This window comes from Drosophila teissieri, unplaced genomic scaffold, assembly GCF_016746235.2.
Source record: "Drosophila teissieri strain GT53w unplaced genomic scaffold, Prin_Dtei_1.1 Segkk122_quiver_pilon_scaf, whole genome shotgun sequence".
In the NCBI taxonomy this organism is placed as follows: Eukaryota; Metazoa; Arthropoda; class Insecta; order Diptera; family Drosophilidae; genus Drosophila; species Drosophila teissieri.
The window spans coordinates 163,850-175,924 of record NW_025224989.1 but is presented as its reverse complement, the minus strand read 5'-3'; the positions used below and the strand labels follow the sequence as shown (position 1 = coordinate 175,924).

The 12,075-nt window shown below is 49.6% G+C and overlaps 1 protein-coding gene across 1 annotated transcript; it reads left to right on the top strand.

Annotated features, from left to right (window-relative positions):
* The first annotated feature begins 403 nt into the window (after positions 1-403).
* On the top strand, positions 404-1,906 carry LOC122625538. Its single transcript, XM_043805630.1, has 2 exons — positions 404-1,115; positions 1,167-1,906. The coding sequence occupies exons 1-2, from the start codon at positions 404-406 to the stop codon at positions 1,904-1,906; spliced, it is 1,452 nt and encodes a 483-aa protein (XP_043661565.1).
* The last annotated feature ends 10,169 nt before the right edge of the window (positions 1,907-12,075 follow it).

The window sequence follows — 12,075 nt, the reverse complement described above, 5'->3', positions numbered from 1 at the left end:
AGACGAAGTTATTCGGTGTCTACGAGCTCTTAATTGCGAAGAGAGGGATCCCTGGCTAATTTTCATTTTACTTTCAAAATTAGATAGCGATACCCGCCAAGCCTGGGCTTAGTGCGCAGAATCTGAAGAAAAAGGTGTGACCATCAACCGATTCCTGAAATTTCTCACATCACGCTGCGATACGTTGGAGGCTTTTAACTTAACTCGATCAACCCAAGCTCGACGCGCAGCTACAACGCACCACGCAGACACGCATCCAAGATGGGAAGAGCCGAAGTGCACATCGTGCCAGCAGAATCACCAACTGTTTAAGTGTCCTCAATTCATCGCACTCGACATTGCATCTCGCCGAGACTTCCTCAAATCAAGAAAGCTCTGTTTCAATTGCCTCAGCCCGGCTCATATGGTGGGCAACTGTACATCGAGGCATACTTGTCGGATCTGCCGCCGCAAGCATCATACTTTGGTTCATGGCTCGTCGCAGCCAATTCAAAATGGCAACAACATTGACACAGCAAGTGTTTACAGCCGCGATCGACCAGCAGTCTCTAATGCGGGATCTACAATTGGCCACAATCAACCGCTAGCTCGAGGAGGTCATCGCTTGGGAAGCGAGACTCCCGCGGAAAACAACTTTACGCATCATACTCTGGAGAATATTCCGGCGGCTGGTTCTCAGACTCTGTTGCCAACCATCCTTGCTGACGTCATCGACGCCTGGGGTAACACTACAACCTGCAGGCTGCTCTTGGACACTGGATCTACAATAACCTTGTCATCGGAATCATTTGTTCAGCGAATAGGCGTGCGTCGAACGCACGCACGGATTTCTATTCTCGGTCTCGCCGCCAACAGCGCGGGCGTTACCCGAGGACGCGCACATATCAAGCTGCGCTCTCGTCATTCGGGCCAAACTGTCGAATTGGTCTCGTTCATTCTCAACTCGCTGACGTCATCACTTCCTGCCCAAGTTATTGACACCTCATCCTCTACGTGGAGGCAAATCTGCGAGCTTCCTTTGGCAGACCCAACGTTCTGCACACCTGGAGCAATCGATGTCATTGTTGGATCGGATCAACTTTGGTCTCTATACACAAGAGATCGGAAACACTTTGGTAACGACTTTCCTATCGCTCTCAATACTGTATTTGGTTGGATTCTTGCAGGCTCTTACTCTGCATTCGATGATCACCCTACTTCTGCGGTTACTCATCACGCGGACCTAGACACGATTGTTCGTTTATTCATGGAGATGGACAGCATTCAGCCTAACCAGGCTTTCCTGGACGCCAGCGATCCCACAGAGCGTCATTTTGCTGCCACACACAAGCGCTCGTCGGACGGGGTGTACGTCGTCGAGTATCCCTTCAAGGAGAAGGCACCGCCTATTGATTCGACCTTGCCACAGGCCATCAATCGCTTCTTCTCGCTGGAACGCAAATTTCGTCGGTATCCAGAATTGAAGCAGCAGTACGAAGCTTTTCTGGACGACTACTTGCAACGTGGACATATGGAACAACTGACCTCGGCTCAGGTTGAGGAGTCCCCAGACACCTGCTTCTATTTGCCGCACCACGCTGTCATCAAACTGGACAGTCTGACTACCAAATGTCGTGTAGTTTTTGATGGATCAGGAAAGGACAGCTCTGGAGTATCGCTCAATGACAGACTACATATTGGTCCACCGATTCAACGCGATCTTCTTGGCGTTTGTCTACGCTTCCGGCAGCACCAATATGTTTTATGTGCAGATGTCGAAAAGATGTTTCGAGGCATTAAAATCTTTAAGCCACACACCAATTTTCAGCGCATTGCTTGGCGCAAGACTGAGAATGAACCTCTGCTTCATTTTCGCCTGCTGACGGTTACCTACGGATTAGCACCGTCACCATTTCTGGCTGTTTGAGTTCTAAAGCAACTTGCCGACGATCACGGCCATGAATACCCTGCAGCACCTCACGCTCTTCTGCACGATGCCTATGTGGACGATATCCCTACAGGCGCCAACACATTCGAGGAGCTTCTGATTCTCAAGGACGAGCTTATAGCCCTCTTAGATAAGGGAAAATTCAAGCTACGCAAATGGAGTTCTAATAGTTGGCGTCTTCTGAAATCAATACCAGAGGAAGATAGATGTTTTGAACCTATCCAGCTCCTCAACAAATCAGCTGCGGATTCACCTGTCAAAGTTTTTGGTATCCAATGGAACCCTGGGAAGGACGTTCTGTATCTCAACCTAAAGGGATGCGATGCGACCATTTCTCCGACGAAAAGAGAACTCTTGTCTCAGCTATCAAGAATTTATGATCCGCTTGGACTGGTAGCGCCGGTCACAGTTCTACTCAAGCTAATCTTCCAAGAAAGCTGGACAAGTGTCCTGCAGTGGGACGACCCCATTCCTGAAAGTCTACGTACGCGCTGGAGAGCGTTAGTAGAGGATTTGCCAGCACTTACGCAATGCCAAGTACCACGGTATATTGCGTCACCATTTCGAGATGTTCAACTACACGGATTCGCCGACGCATCCTCGAACGCCTACGGTGCGGTAGTTTACGCTCGAGTTGCAGTTGGATGCAGCTTTCAAGTAACTCTGGTTGCCGCCAAAACACGGGTGGCCCCGATCAAGCCCGTATCAATTCCACGTTTGGAGCTAAACGCTGCGTTACTTCTATCTCGATTGCTTTCTATTGTCAAAACATCACTAACAATTCCTCTTTTCAGCACGAGCTGCTGGACAGATTCAGAAATTGTGCTACACTGGCTTTCAGCTCCCCCTCGACGGTGGAACACCTACGTCTGCAACCGAACTTCTGAGATATTGAGCGACTTTCCCCGTAGCTGCTGGAACCATGTTCGCACGGAAGACAATCCTGCTGATTGTGCTTCCCGAGGACTTCATCCGTCAAAGCTTCTGGAGCATCGACTGTGGTGGAAAGGTCCGTCCTGGCTGGCCACACCAACCTCCGAGTGGCCACCTTCTACAAGCAAGTTCAGCGTATCTTCAAGTTTCGATGTCAACACCGAAGAACGAGCCATAAAGCCCACGACTCTACATAACTTTCCTGATGAATGTATACACGAGTTACTCATCCACAAATTCTCAACCTGGACGCGTCTTATAAGGGTATCTAGCTACTGTCATCGCTTTATTCACACTCTTCGATCTCATCATAGGAATTCGGCACAATTCCTTACGTCTAAAGAGTTGCTGGACGCACAGCGCCGACTTATTCGACATGTGCAACCAAAATCCTTTGCCAGAGAATATGCGCAGCTAGAGAATCGACGCCAGCTTAACGCTAAATCGCATCTTATCCGGTTTTCTCCGTTTCTGGATGATTATGGAGTAATGCGAGTCGGTGGGAGAATCGAGCAATCTACACTCAACTACAACGCCAAGCACCCGATTCTGATACCTAAAGATACACCACTAGCTGGACTGCTGGTTCGACATTTTCATGTCTCCTATCTGCACACTGGAGTTGATGCAACGTTCACCAATCTTCGTCAGCAGTACTGGATTCTGGGAGCCCGCAATCTCGTCAGAAAGGCAGTCTTCCAATGCAAATCCTGTTTTCTTCAACGAAAGGGCACAAGCAACCAGATCATGGGAGAGCTACCAATTCCTCGAGTTCAAGCTAGTCGCTGCTTTCAACACACAGGGCTGGACTACGCTGGACCGATCGCAATCAAGGAATCAAAAGGAAGAACTCCACGCATCGGAAAGGCATGGTTTTCTATTTTCGTGTGCCTCACTACAAAGGCACTTCACATCGAGGTTGTTAGTGAGCTAACTACACAGGCTTTCATCGCAGCCTTTCAACGATTCATTGCCCGCCGAGCGAAGCCTACTGACCTGTATTCGGACAACGGAACTACATTTCATGGAGGCAAGCGAACTTTGGATGACATGAGACGTCTGGCCATTCAACAAGCCAAAGATGAGGAACTAGCAGGATTCTTTGCCAATGAAGGGATTTCTTGGCACTTTATACCCCCGTCTGCTCCCCATTTTGGAGGGATGTGGGAAGCTGGAGTTCGCTCAATTAAACTCCATATGAAACGGATACTTGGATCAAAGGCTTTAACGTTTGAGGAGCTCTCTACGGTCCTGACCCAAATTGAAGCTATCCTGAATTCACGCCCGCTGTGCCCAACTGGGGATAATTCTTTGGATCCACTGACGCCTGCTCATTTTTTGACTGGATCTCCGTATACTGCATTGCCTGAACCCTGTCATCTGGATATGCAAGTCAATCGATGTGAATTTTCACATTTTTGATCTGCAAGCAACGTACGCATCGGTGTCGAACTAATTAATATTAAGTGTCGGAAATTAACCAATAAATCAAACTAAACAGTAACACTGGCGAGTTTATTTATGAACAATAGTTTTTTCATTAAATTTTCTATAGTCAATAACGAGACGCCATTTCTGTTCGCCTGTAGGGGTTATCTTTTTTGTAACAACCCAAATAGGGGCGCTCCACGGGGAGTAACTAGATTTAATAATATCTTGGTTTAACATCGACTCTATCTCTTTTTTAACCTCCTCTTTATGAACATATGGGTACCTATAAGATTTTGTGTGAATTGGGGTGTCATCCATAGTTTTAATTGAGTGTTTGATCTGGTTGGTAAAAGTAAGGGGTTTGTCTTCGTTATAAAAGATATCCAGATACTTTTTGAAAAGCGAAAGTAGTCCCTGTTTCTTTTCGGAAGAGAGGTAGTCTACACGGAGACTTTGTAGGGAGGTTGCGGAGTTCAGAAATTGTGGGGTATCGGACGAGATATTAAAAAGTTCAATGCTGTCGGCTGTTGAGTAAGGCGTGCCTTCTATTGGGTCCTCGAGGTACAACAGTTTGTCCGTCTCACTATAGTTGGTTATTTCAAAATAACTGGCGTTGTTTACTGAATTATAGATACCACCTGATATTATTAAGTCATCATTGATCATAATAGGATCGAAGTAAAATTCGCCTTGTTTATTCTTTACCGGTAATGGTCGTATAGTTTTCGTATGTCCAGATATATTATATATGTTTGAGGTTATGTTATTATGAGTGTGTAAGGGTATGACGGTATTTGGAGTTTGGAGCTTAGGTTAGGTAAATCTATTTCTGTCTTTAAGTAGGATAGTAGGTCCATTAGACCGTCAAAATAAGAATGAAATTTAAAAGGTAGTAGGGTCATTTCGCCCGGGGTTTTGAATTCTGGGGGGAAAGGTATAGTTACATTTTGGTAAATAGTGAAATTGTTTAATGCTGTTTTAATAGGCGTTTTATAGGCGTTTCTAAGGTCACACAGTTATCAAGATGATATTTTGGATCAATGAAAGTGTGTGTAGAACCTGTATCGGATAAGAACTTAAGAGGGGTCATTCGAGATAGTTGGATTTTTATGAAAGTAAGTGATGAACTGTGTGTAGCTGGGCTAATGTACCCTGTTGGCTCCCTGAAGCAGCTTGTTGAAAATTCGAATCGGGTTGAGGGTTCTCCTCTATGTTGTTCAGACTATGCGATAGTGCTCGGAAAGGGTTTGATGTATTGGCTTGGTTGTCATTGTTGTTGGATTGGGATGTACGATTGTTCGAATTAGGCGGTCTATTTTGGTTAGAATTAGAGTTAGAGTATGGTCCCCTGCGGTCGTTTCGTCCGCCGCGGTTATTATTGTCGTAACTATTTCGGTAGTTCCTATTACCTGATTCGTTGGATCTCTGCTCTGTTCTGTTGGATCGGTTGTGTTGTGCCCTGTATAAGGTCTGCTCTATTTGGCATTGTTCATATGCCTGTTCAAGTGTAGAAGGGGACTTTAGCCTGACGAAAGTTTTGAGAGCTTCCTTAGACCTGTCATAAAAGCATTGAGACAAACCTCGTTGTAGACAACCTTTTTTGCCTCTACAACGGTGTTGTTGTGTTCGCTGTTCTTAAGTATAGAGAAGAGTTGGCTTCTCACCTTTGATATACCAAAGAACAGTGGCCCCAAGCTCAGGTTGCCCGGAAATGTGTTAAGCTCGCTTAACAAGTTGGCTTCCCTTTTCTTGCTCGAATAAAGGCGGATGAGGTTGCTTTTAATCTCATCCCAAATCAATGGAGTATTCGCAAGTTCCAAGGCCTCGTCAGCTCTGTCAATGATTTTGTTCCTGATGGTCCTCAGAGTAAGCAGACCATACGGTGTTTGGTCCGCTCCTCTGACGAGCATCAGGATTTCCTCTACGCTAGTGATAAACCTATCTAATTGACGAGGTGTACCGTCAAAGGTTGGCAAATGTTTGAACGTAGTTGAGATTACAGAGCTAAAACCACTGACAGTGTGCGCTAAAGGCGATGGAGTGGGGCGGGCAGAATCGTTTCCTGAGTCCATTATAGGGTTTTGAAGAGGGATTGATTTAGGTTCTTCCGAAATCGGAGGAAGGGAGTCAGAACGCCTAATAGGGTGTGGGGCCTACTAGTGTTTGGTGGAACTCCAACAACCGAACGTGTAGTCTTCCTACGGTTGTAAACGAACTTTCTTGACATTAGGTTTGAAGTTTCCTAATCATGTATGGTTGAAAAAATAATGAACAAATTTTCTTATTTAAGAGAGTGTATGTTTGTATGTCGTGTATCTTAAAATATAGTATGCGTATCTATTCCCGTCTATGGGTATGTATATCGTATATCTTAATGTATCAAAGAAGCTTTGGTGATTCCTTTGTTTATACCACAGTGGCATGACGATCAGCGTTTGATTTCATACTGTGAGGAGTTAAAACTCCGCACAAATGCGAATAGTGATCGCATAAGGAGGGCCTGCCGTTGCCAGTTACGCAACAAGGCAAAGCGTAGTAACGGTAGTGCGAAGCCCGGAGAAAGAGAGTTTGGAGACTCTAGAGAAAGAGAGTTTGGAGACTCTAGAGGAAGAGAGTTTGGAGACTCGGGAAGTGGAGAGAGAGAGGATGGAGACTCCGGACTGGCTGAAAAGAGAGTTTGGAGAGTCAGCAGGTTTAAAGGCAATTAACGGGACAAATCGAACTTTGGACCGGGCCAACGGTTAAATCATGGACTTTGGATCCGGAGACTGGAGACCAAAGGGATAAACCGTTAGAGGAGGCCTATATAAACAGGCCGAGCGCTGGAAGCAGGACCGACAGTCAAGGAAAGCAAGTGTACGAGTCAACAGCGTTACAACGACAGCAGCAGAGGAGCTACGATCGTGATAGTCACCAAGGAGCAAGATCGCTACGTCAAGACGTTCGGGACGAGAAGGTCTCCGAACTGAGACGCAGGTAGCTGAGGTCCAACGACGAAGCACGAGTAGCCAGGAGGCAAAACAACAGGAGAGGCCAGACCTAAGCGGGCACCCGAGAAAGCGGCAGGGATTGTGGTGTAGACCCGGTGGACTGTGTAGGAGATCGCGTGCTTGAACCAGGCGATAGCCTGGTGTGTCCGTGCAATCCAAGCAGGCGTGGTACCGGCGCCACCAGTCCGAACCAGACGTGGGGTTGACGCGTTGCTGTTCCACAGGCGTTTGCCTTGGGGATCACAGCCGTGAGCTTCCGTGAGTCTGCGTACGACAACAATTCCCAGCCCACGCGACGAGCGCCCAACAACAAAGGTCCGCGCCACCCAGGACGACGAAGGCGGTAAGACAGTGGAACCAGGCCGCTGAGCAGGACACCCAGGTCCGACCGCACCGGCAGAAGAGAAAAGGTAGGGTGGAACGTTCGTCTCTCACTGGGCGTCTTGCTACAGGGACTGCGGCGTATCCGGGCGACAGCGCGGTGCGTCGGAAGGAACTGGACAAGCGTCTGGCGGGACCGGCCGGGACAGAGCAAGGGACAAGAGGTTGTGGCTAGCTAGGCGTATGCCTTTGAGAGCCCACCAATTGTTCACCCTAGTCTGAGAACGGTGACGCTTCCCTAAGCCCTCGACCTTTCTTCGCACGCGTCAGCGGCAACACCAGGCGAAGATCCGAGGCCACGACGAGCGAGAGCAGAGGCGTCCGGACAATTGAAATACATTGTACACTGATATCGAATAAAGACCCGTGAACGAAACTGCGAGTGTTATTACTGGTAACCGGGTGATCACGTTATTCTATAAATTTGGTGGGACGAACACACAAACTCTACTGAGCTAGCCGCACGTATTTCGTAGCGAGCAGACCAACAAAATCAGTTCGTTACATCTGGCGCCCAAATAACGTGATTATCCCGGCAGTAGACACAAATTAAGCAGTATGGGTAGAAGTTGGATCTACCGTCTTAAAAAGGAAGACTTCGCATATGTCGCACAGAGGTTGCGCATATCGCTGTCGGGAAGGACAGAGGACATGCGAAAGGCTCTAGCGGAGTACTACGCAGAGACTGAAAACGACCCACAGCTCGCAGCAGTCTGGACAGAATTGGAGGCGGCATATCCAGACAGACCAGGTCCAAGCGTAAAGCTGACAAACCCCGAAGGCGAAGACCTCATCGCAAGCCTGAGCATGGAGGAAATACAGCGGGAAGGTCAACGGAGGGAGACGAGCAGGGAAAGGAGGCCAAGTACAGAAAGACCCAGGCCCAGCCAGCCGGACTACGCAAAAGTGGCGAAACAAGTTAGAGAATGGTCTTTTCGTTTTGACGGAGAAGAAAAGCCCCTCGAATTCCTGGAGCAGGTGGAATGGTCCGCAAACACATACGGTTTGGACCTAAACATGATTCCCCGAGCCATGCCGGAATTAATGCAGGGAAAGGCTCTGAAGTGGTACATAGCCAACAACAAGCACTGGAGGACTTGGGCCGAGTTCATTGACAGTTTCCAGACGTATTTCCTGCCCAGGGGATATTTTACGAAGCTCGCGGACAAGGCGAGACAAAGGAAACAAGGGTTCAGGGAGGCTTTCAAAGACTACATGGTCGAGATGCAGACCCTGATAAGACCCTTGGGGTATGGGAAGAAAGAAACGCTGGAGCTCATCAAGGAGAACTGCACGCCAGACCTCCGAATAGCGTTGAGATCCTACCACGTGGACGACCTAGAGGCTCTCATGATCCTGGCAGATGAATACGAGGAACTGCACAGGGAACGGGAGGCATTTGCGGAAGAGCACAAATACAGCCGCAACAAAGCCCCGGCCGCAACACACGTCACGTGCAGAAGGTGTGAGGACTCAGGAGTGCTAGGCACGCAGGCCCAGGGACAGTGGGCACGATATACCCCGGGTCAGTCTGGGCGTCATAACACAACCTTATGGAGGCCGCCAGTCACCACCCAGACCCACACTGGAACGACTCGTACGGGCAACTCGGGTCAACACCCAACCCATGTGGCCAATCCACAAGAAGCTTGTCGCAGGTGCGGTGGACACGACCACTGGGCAAGAGGCTGCCGACAACAGAGGCTGCTGTTCTGCTGGATGTGCGGAAGAATAGGAGTCCGAAGTACGGAATGCTGCCAGAGAGCGGGAAATGGGCAGCGATCTCAGCCGCAGAGAGGCGAGCAGGGGTCGCAGGGTGCCGCCTCTCCAAACTAACTGGAAAATTAATCGAGGAGGAGCAGCAGTTGTCCGCAGCGGTAACGATCGGTGGGGACACGTACAAGGCCACGATCGACACCGGGGCAACAGCAAGCTTCATAAGTGAAGAGCTGGCGGACAAGCTGGCTGCCCGTGGAGCGATTACAGGGATACGACGGCAGGTTAGGTTGGCAGATGGAAGGTGCGGCGAAATCAACGCGAAGCTCGAAATAGGAGTGGAGTTCGGCAACAGGCGACTCGTCATGGGCCTGCTAATATTACCAGGGATAGTGGATGCGTTGATGCTGGGGTGGAATTTCCTCACGCAAGTCGGGGCCGAGATCAAGTGCGCCGGTCATGAAATCCAAATACCGGCCAGAGGCAGACATAACGGGTGGCTCGAGGAGAAGTTGTCGGTCGCATTGGTCCAAAAGGACGGCGAAGAGGACGACGTGAGCAAATTCCTGGAAACAGAGCTCGCGAAGTTTCAAGCCATGACCGGAACATCGAGTATTGCCGAGCACACGATAACCATGAAGGACGATAAACCAATTAAGCAGAGATACTACCCCAAGAATCCAAAGATTCAAGGGGAGATCAACGCGAAGGTGGACGAACTGCTGGAGATGGGGATGATTGAGCATTCAAGGAGCCCATACAGCTCACCCATAGTCATGGTGAAGAAGAAAACGGGAAAATGGAGACTATGCGTGGACTTCAGGCAGATAAACGCGAAATCCATAAAGGATGCCTACCCGATGCCACGGATAAACTACATCCTCGACCAACTAAGGGAGGCGCGATTTATAAGCAGCCTGGACCTAAAGGATGGGTATTGGCAAATTCCACTGGAAGAATCAAGCCGTGGCTTCACGGCCTTCACGGTCCCAGGGAAAGGGCTGTTCCAATGGAAGGTGATGCCTTTTGGGTTACACTCCGCGTCGGCCACATTTCAACGGGCCCTGGATCAGGTGATTGGACCGGAAATGTCGCCGCATGCATTTGCGTATCAAGACGACATCATCGTGATTGGCCGCACCCTAGAGGAACACAAGAGAAACCTCAGGGAGGTATTCAGTCGCTTGAAGAAGGCGAACCTGAAAATAAACCCGGAAAAATGCCAGTTCTTCAAACAAGAACTTCTGTACCTAGGGCACCGCGTCACAAGCCAAGGGATAGGCACGGACCCAGAGAAGGTAGCAGCGATAGCCCAGCTAGAGCCACCGTCATCGGTCCGAGAACTGAGGCAATACCTTGGAGTCGCATCGTGGTACCGACGTTTCGTGCCTGACTTCGCGCGCATTGTAAGGCCACTCAACGACCTCCTCCGCAAGGGTACCAAGTGGACATGGTCACAGGACCACCAGCAGGCCTTCGAGGAGGTAAAAGCCAGATTGGTTACCGACCCAGTCTTGGCGTGTCCCGACTTCGGGAGACCGTTCATCCTGCAAACGGACGCCAGTGACTACGGGATTGGGGCTATCCTCACGCAGGACACAGAAGATGGCGAAAGGGTCATTTCATACTCCAGCCGGACCCTAAACGGAGCCGAGAAGAACTACTCGACAACAGAGAAGGAGTGCTTGGCAATTGTGTGGGCTATTCGGAAGCTAAAGCCGTACCTCGAGGGCTACCACTTTAAGGTAGTGACGGATCATATGGCGCTGAAGTGGCTGAACAGCATAGAAAGCCCTTCGGGAAGAATTGCCAGATGGGCATTGGAGCTGCAGCAGTACGACTTCGAGGTAGCATACAGGAAAGGCCAGTTGAACGTGGTAGCAGACGCATTGTCGAGGCAGCCACTGCCAGAGTCGGACTCAGCAGTACCCGATATGCTGAGAAGAACGCAGGACAAGGGGGCCGAATCAGAGTGCAGCTGGATCAAGGAAATGCGAGAAAAACTAAAAGCACAGCCTCAAAAGTTCCCAGACTACGTGTGGGAGGGTAGCACCCTTTACAGGCAGATTCCGCATAGAGCAGGGAACGAAGACGTAGTGACCTGGAAGCTATGTGTTCCGCGGCAGCTGAGAGAAACTGTCTTGCGTGAAAACCACGACTCCCCAGCAGCCGGTCATGTAGGCAGTCGGAAGACGATTGCACGGCTTGCAGCCCGTTACTACTGGCCAGGAATGCAGAGAGACGCAAGGGCCTACGTTCGGAAGTGCGAGGACTGCGCAAGGTTCAAACCGAATCAGCGGCAGGCGGCGGGAAAGATGTTGACACAGATCCCAGAGGAACCCTGGGCGACAGTGTGCGCCGATTTCGTCGGACCACTACCAAGATCGAAGCACGGAAACAGTATGTTGTTGGTACTGATCGACAGGTTTTCGAAGTGGACGGAGTTGGTGCCTTTGCGAACAGCCACGGCGGAAACGTTGCAGAAAGCGTTCAGGGAACGCATAGTCTCGCGATTTGGAGTACCGAAGGTGGTGATCACGGACAACGGCGTGCAGTTCACGAGCCGGGCCTTTAAGAAGTTCCTCAACGACATGGGGATAAAGCAGCAGTTTACGGCACCGTATACCCCACAGGAGAATCCGACAGAGAGAGCAAACCGCACTGTGAAGACAATGATAGCGCAGTTTGCCGGGCAGA

Excerpts from the sequence above, each read along its gene's own strand:
- LOC122625538 (XM_043805630.1), top strand. The coding sequence starts at position 404 with ATGGTGGGCAACTGTACATCGAGGCATACTTGTCGGATCTGCCGCCGC. Across the intron at positions 1,116-1,166 it reads AAGAGATCGGAAACACTTTG|GCTCTTACTCTGCATTCGAT; the intron begins GTAACGACTTTC and ends GGATTCTTGCAG.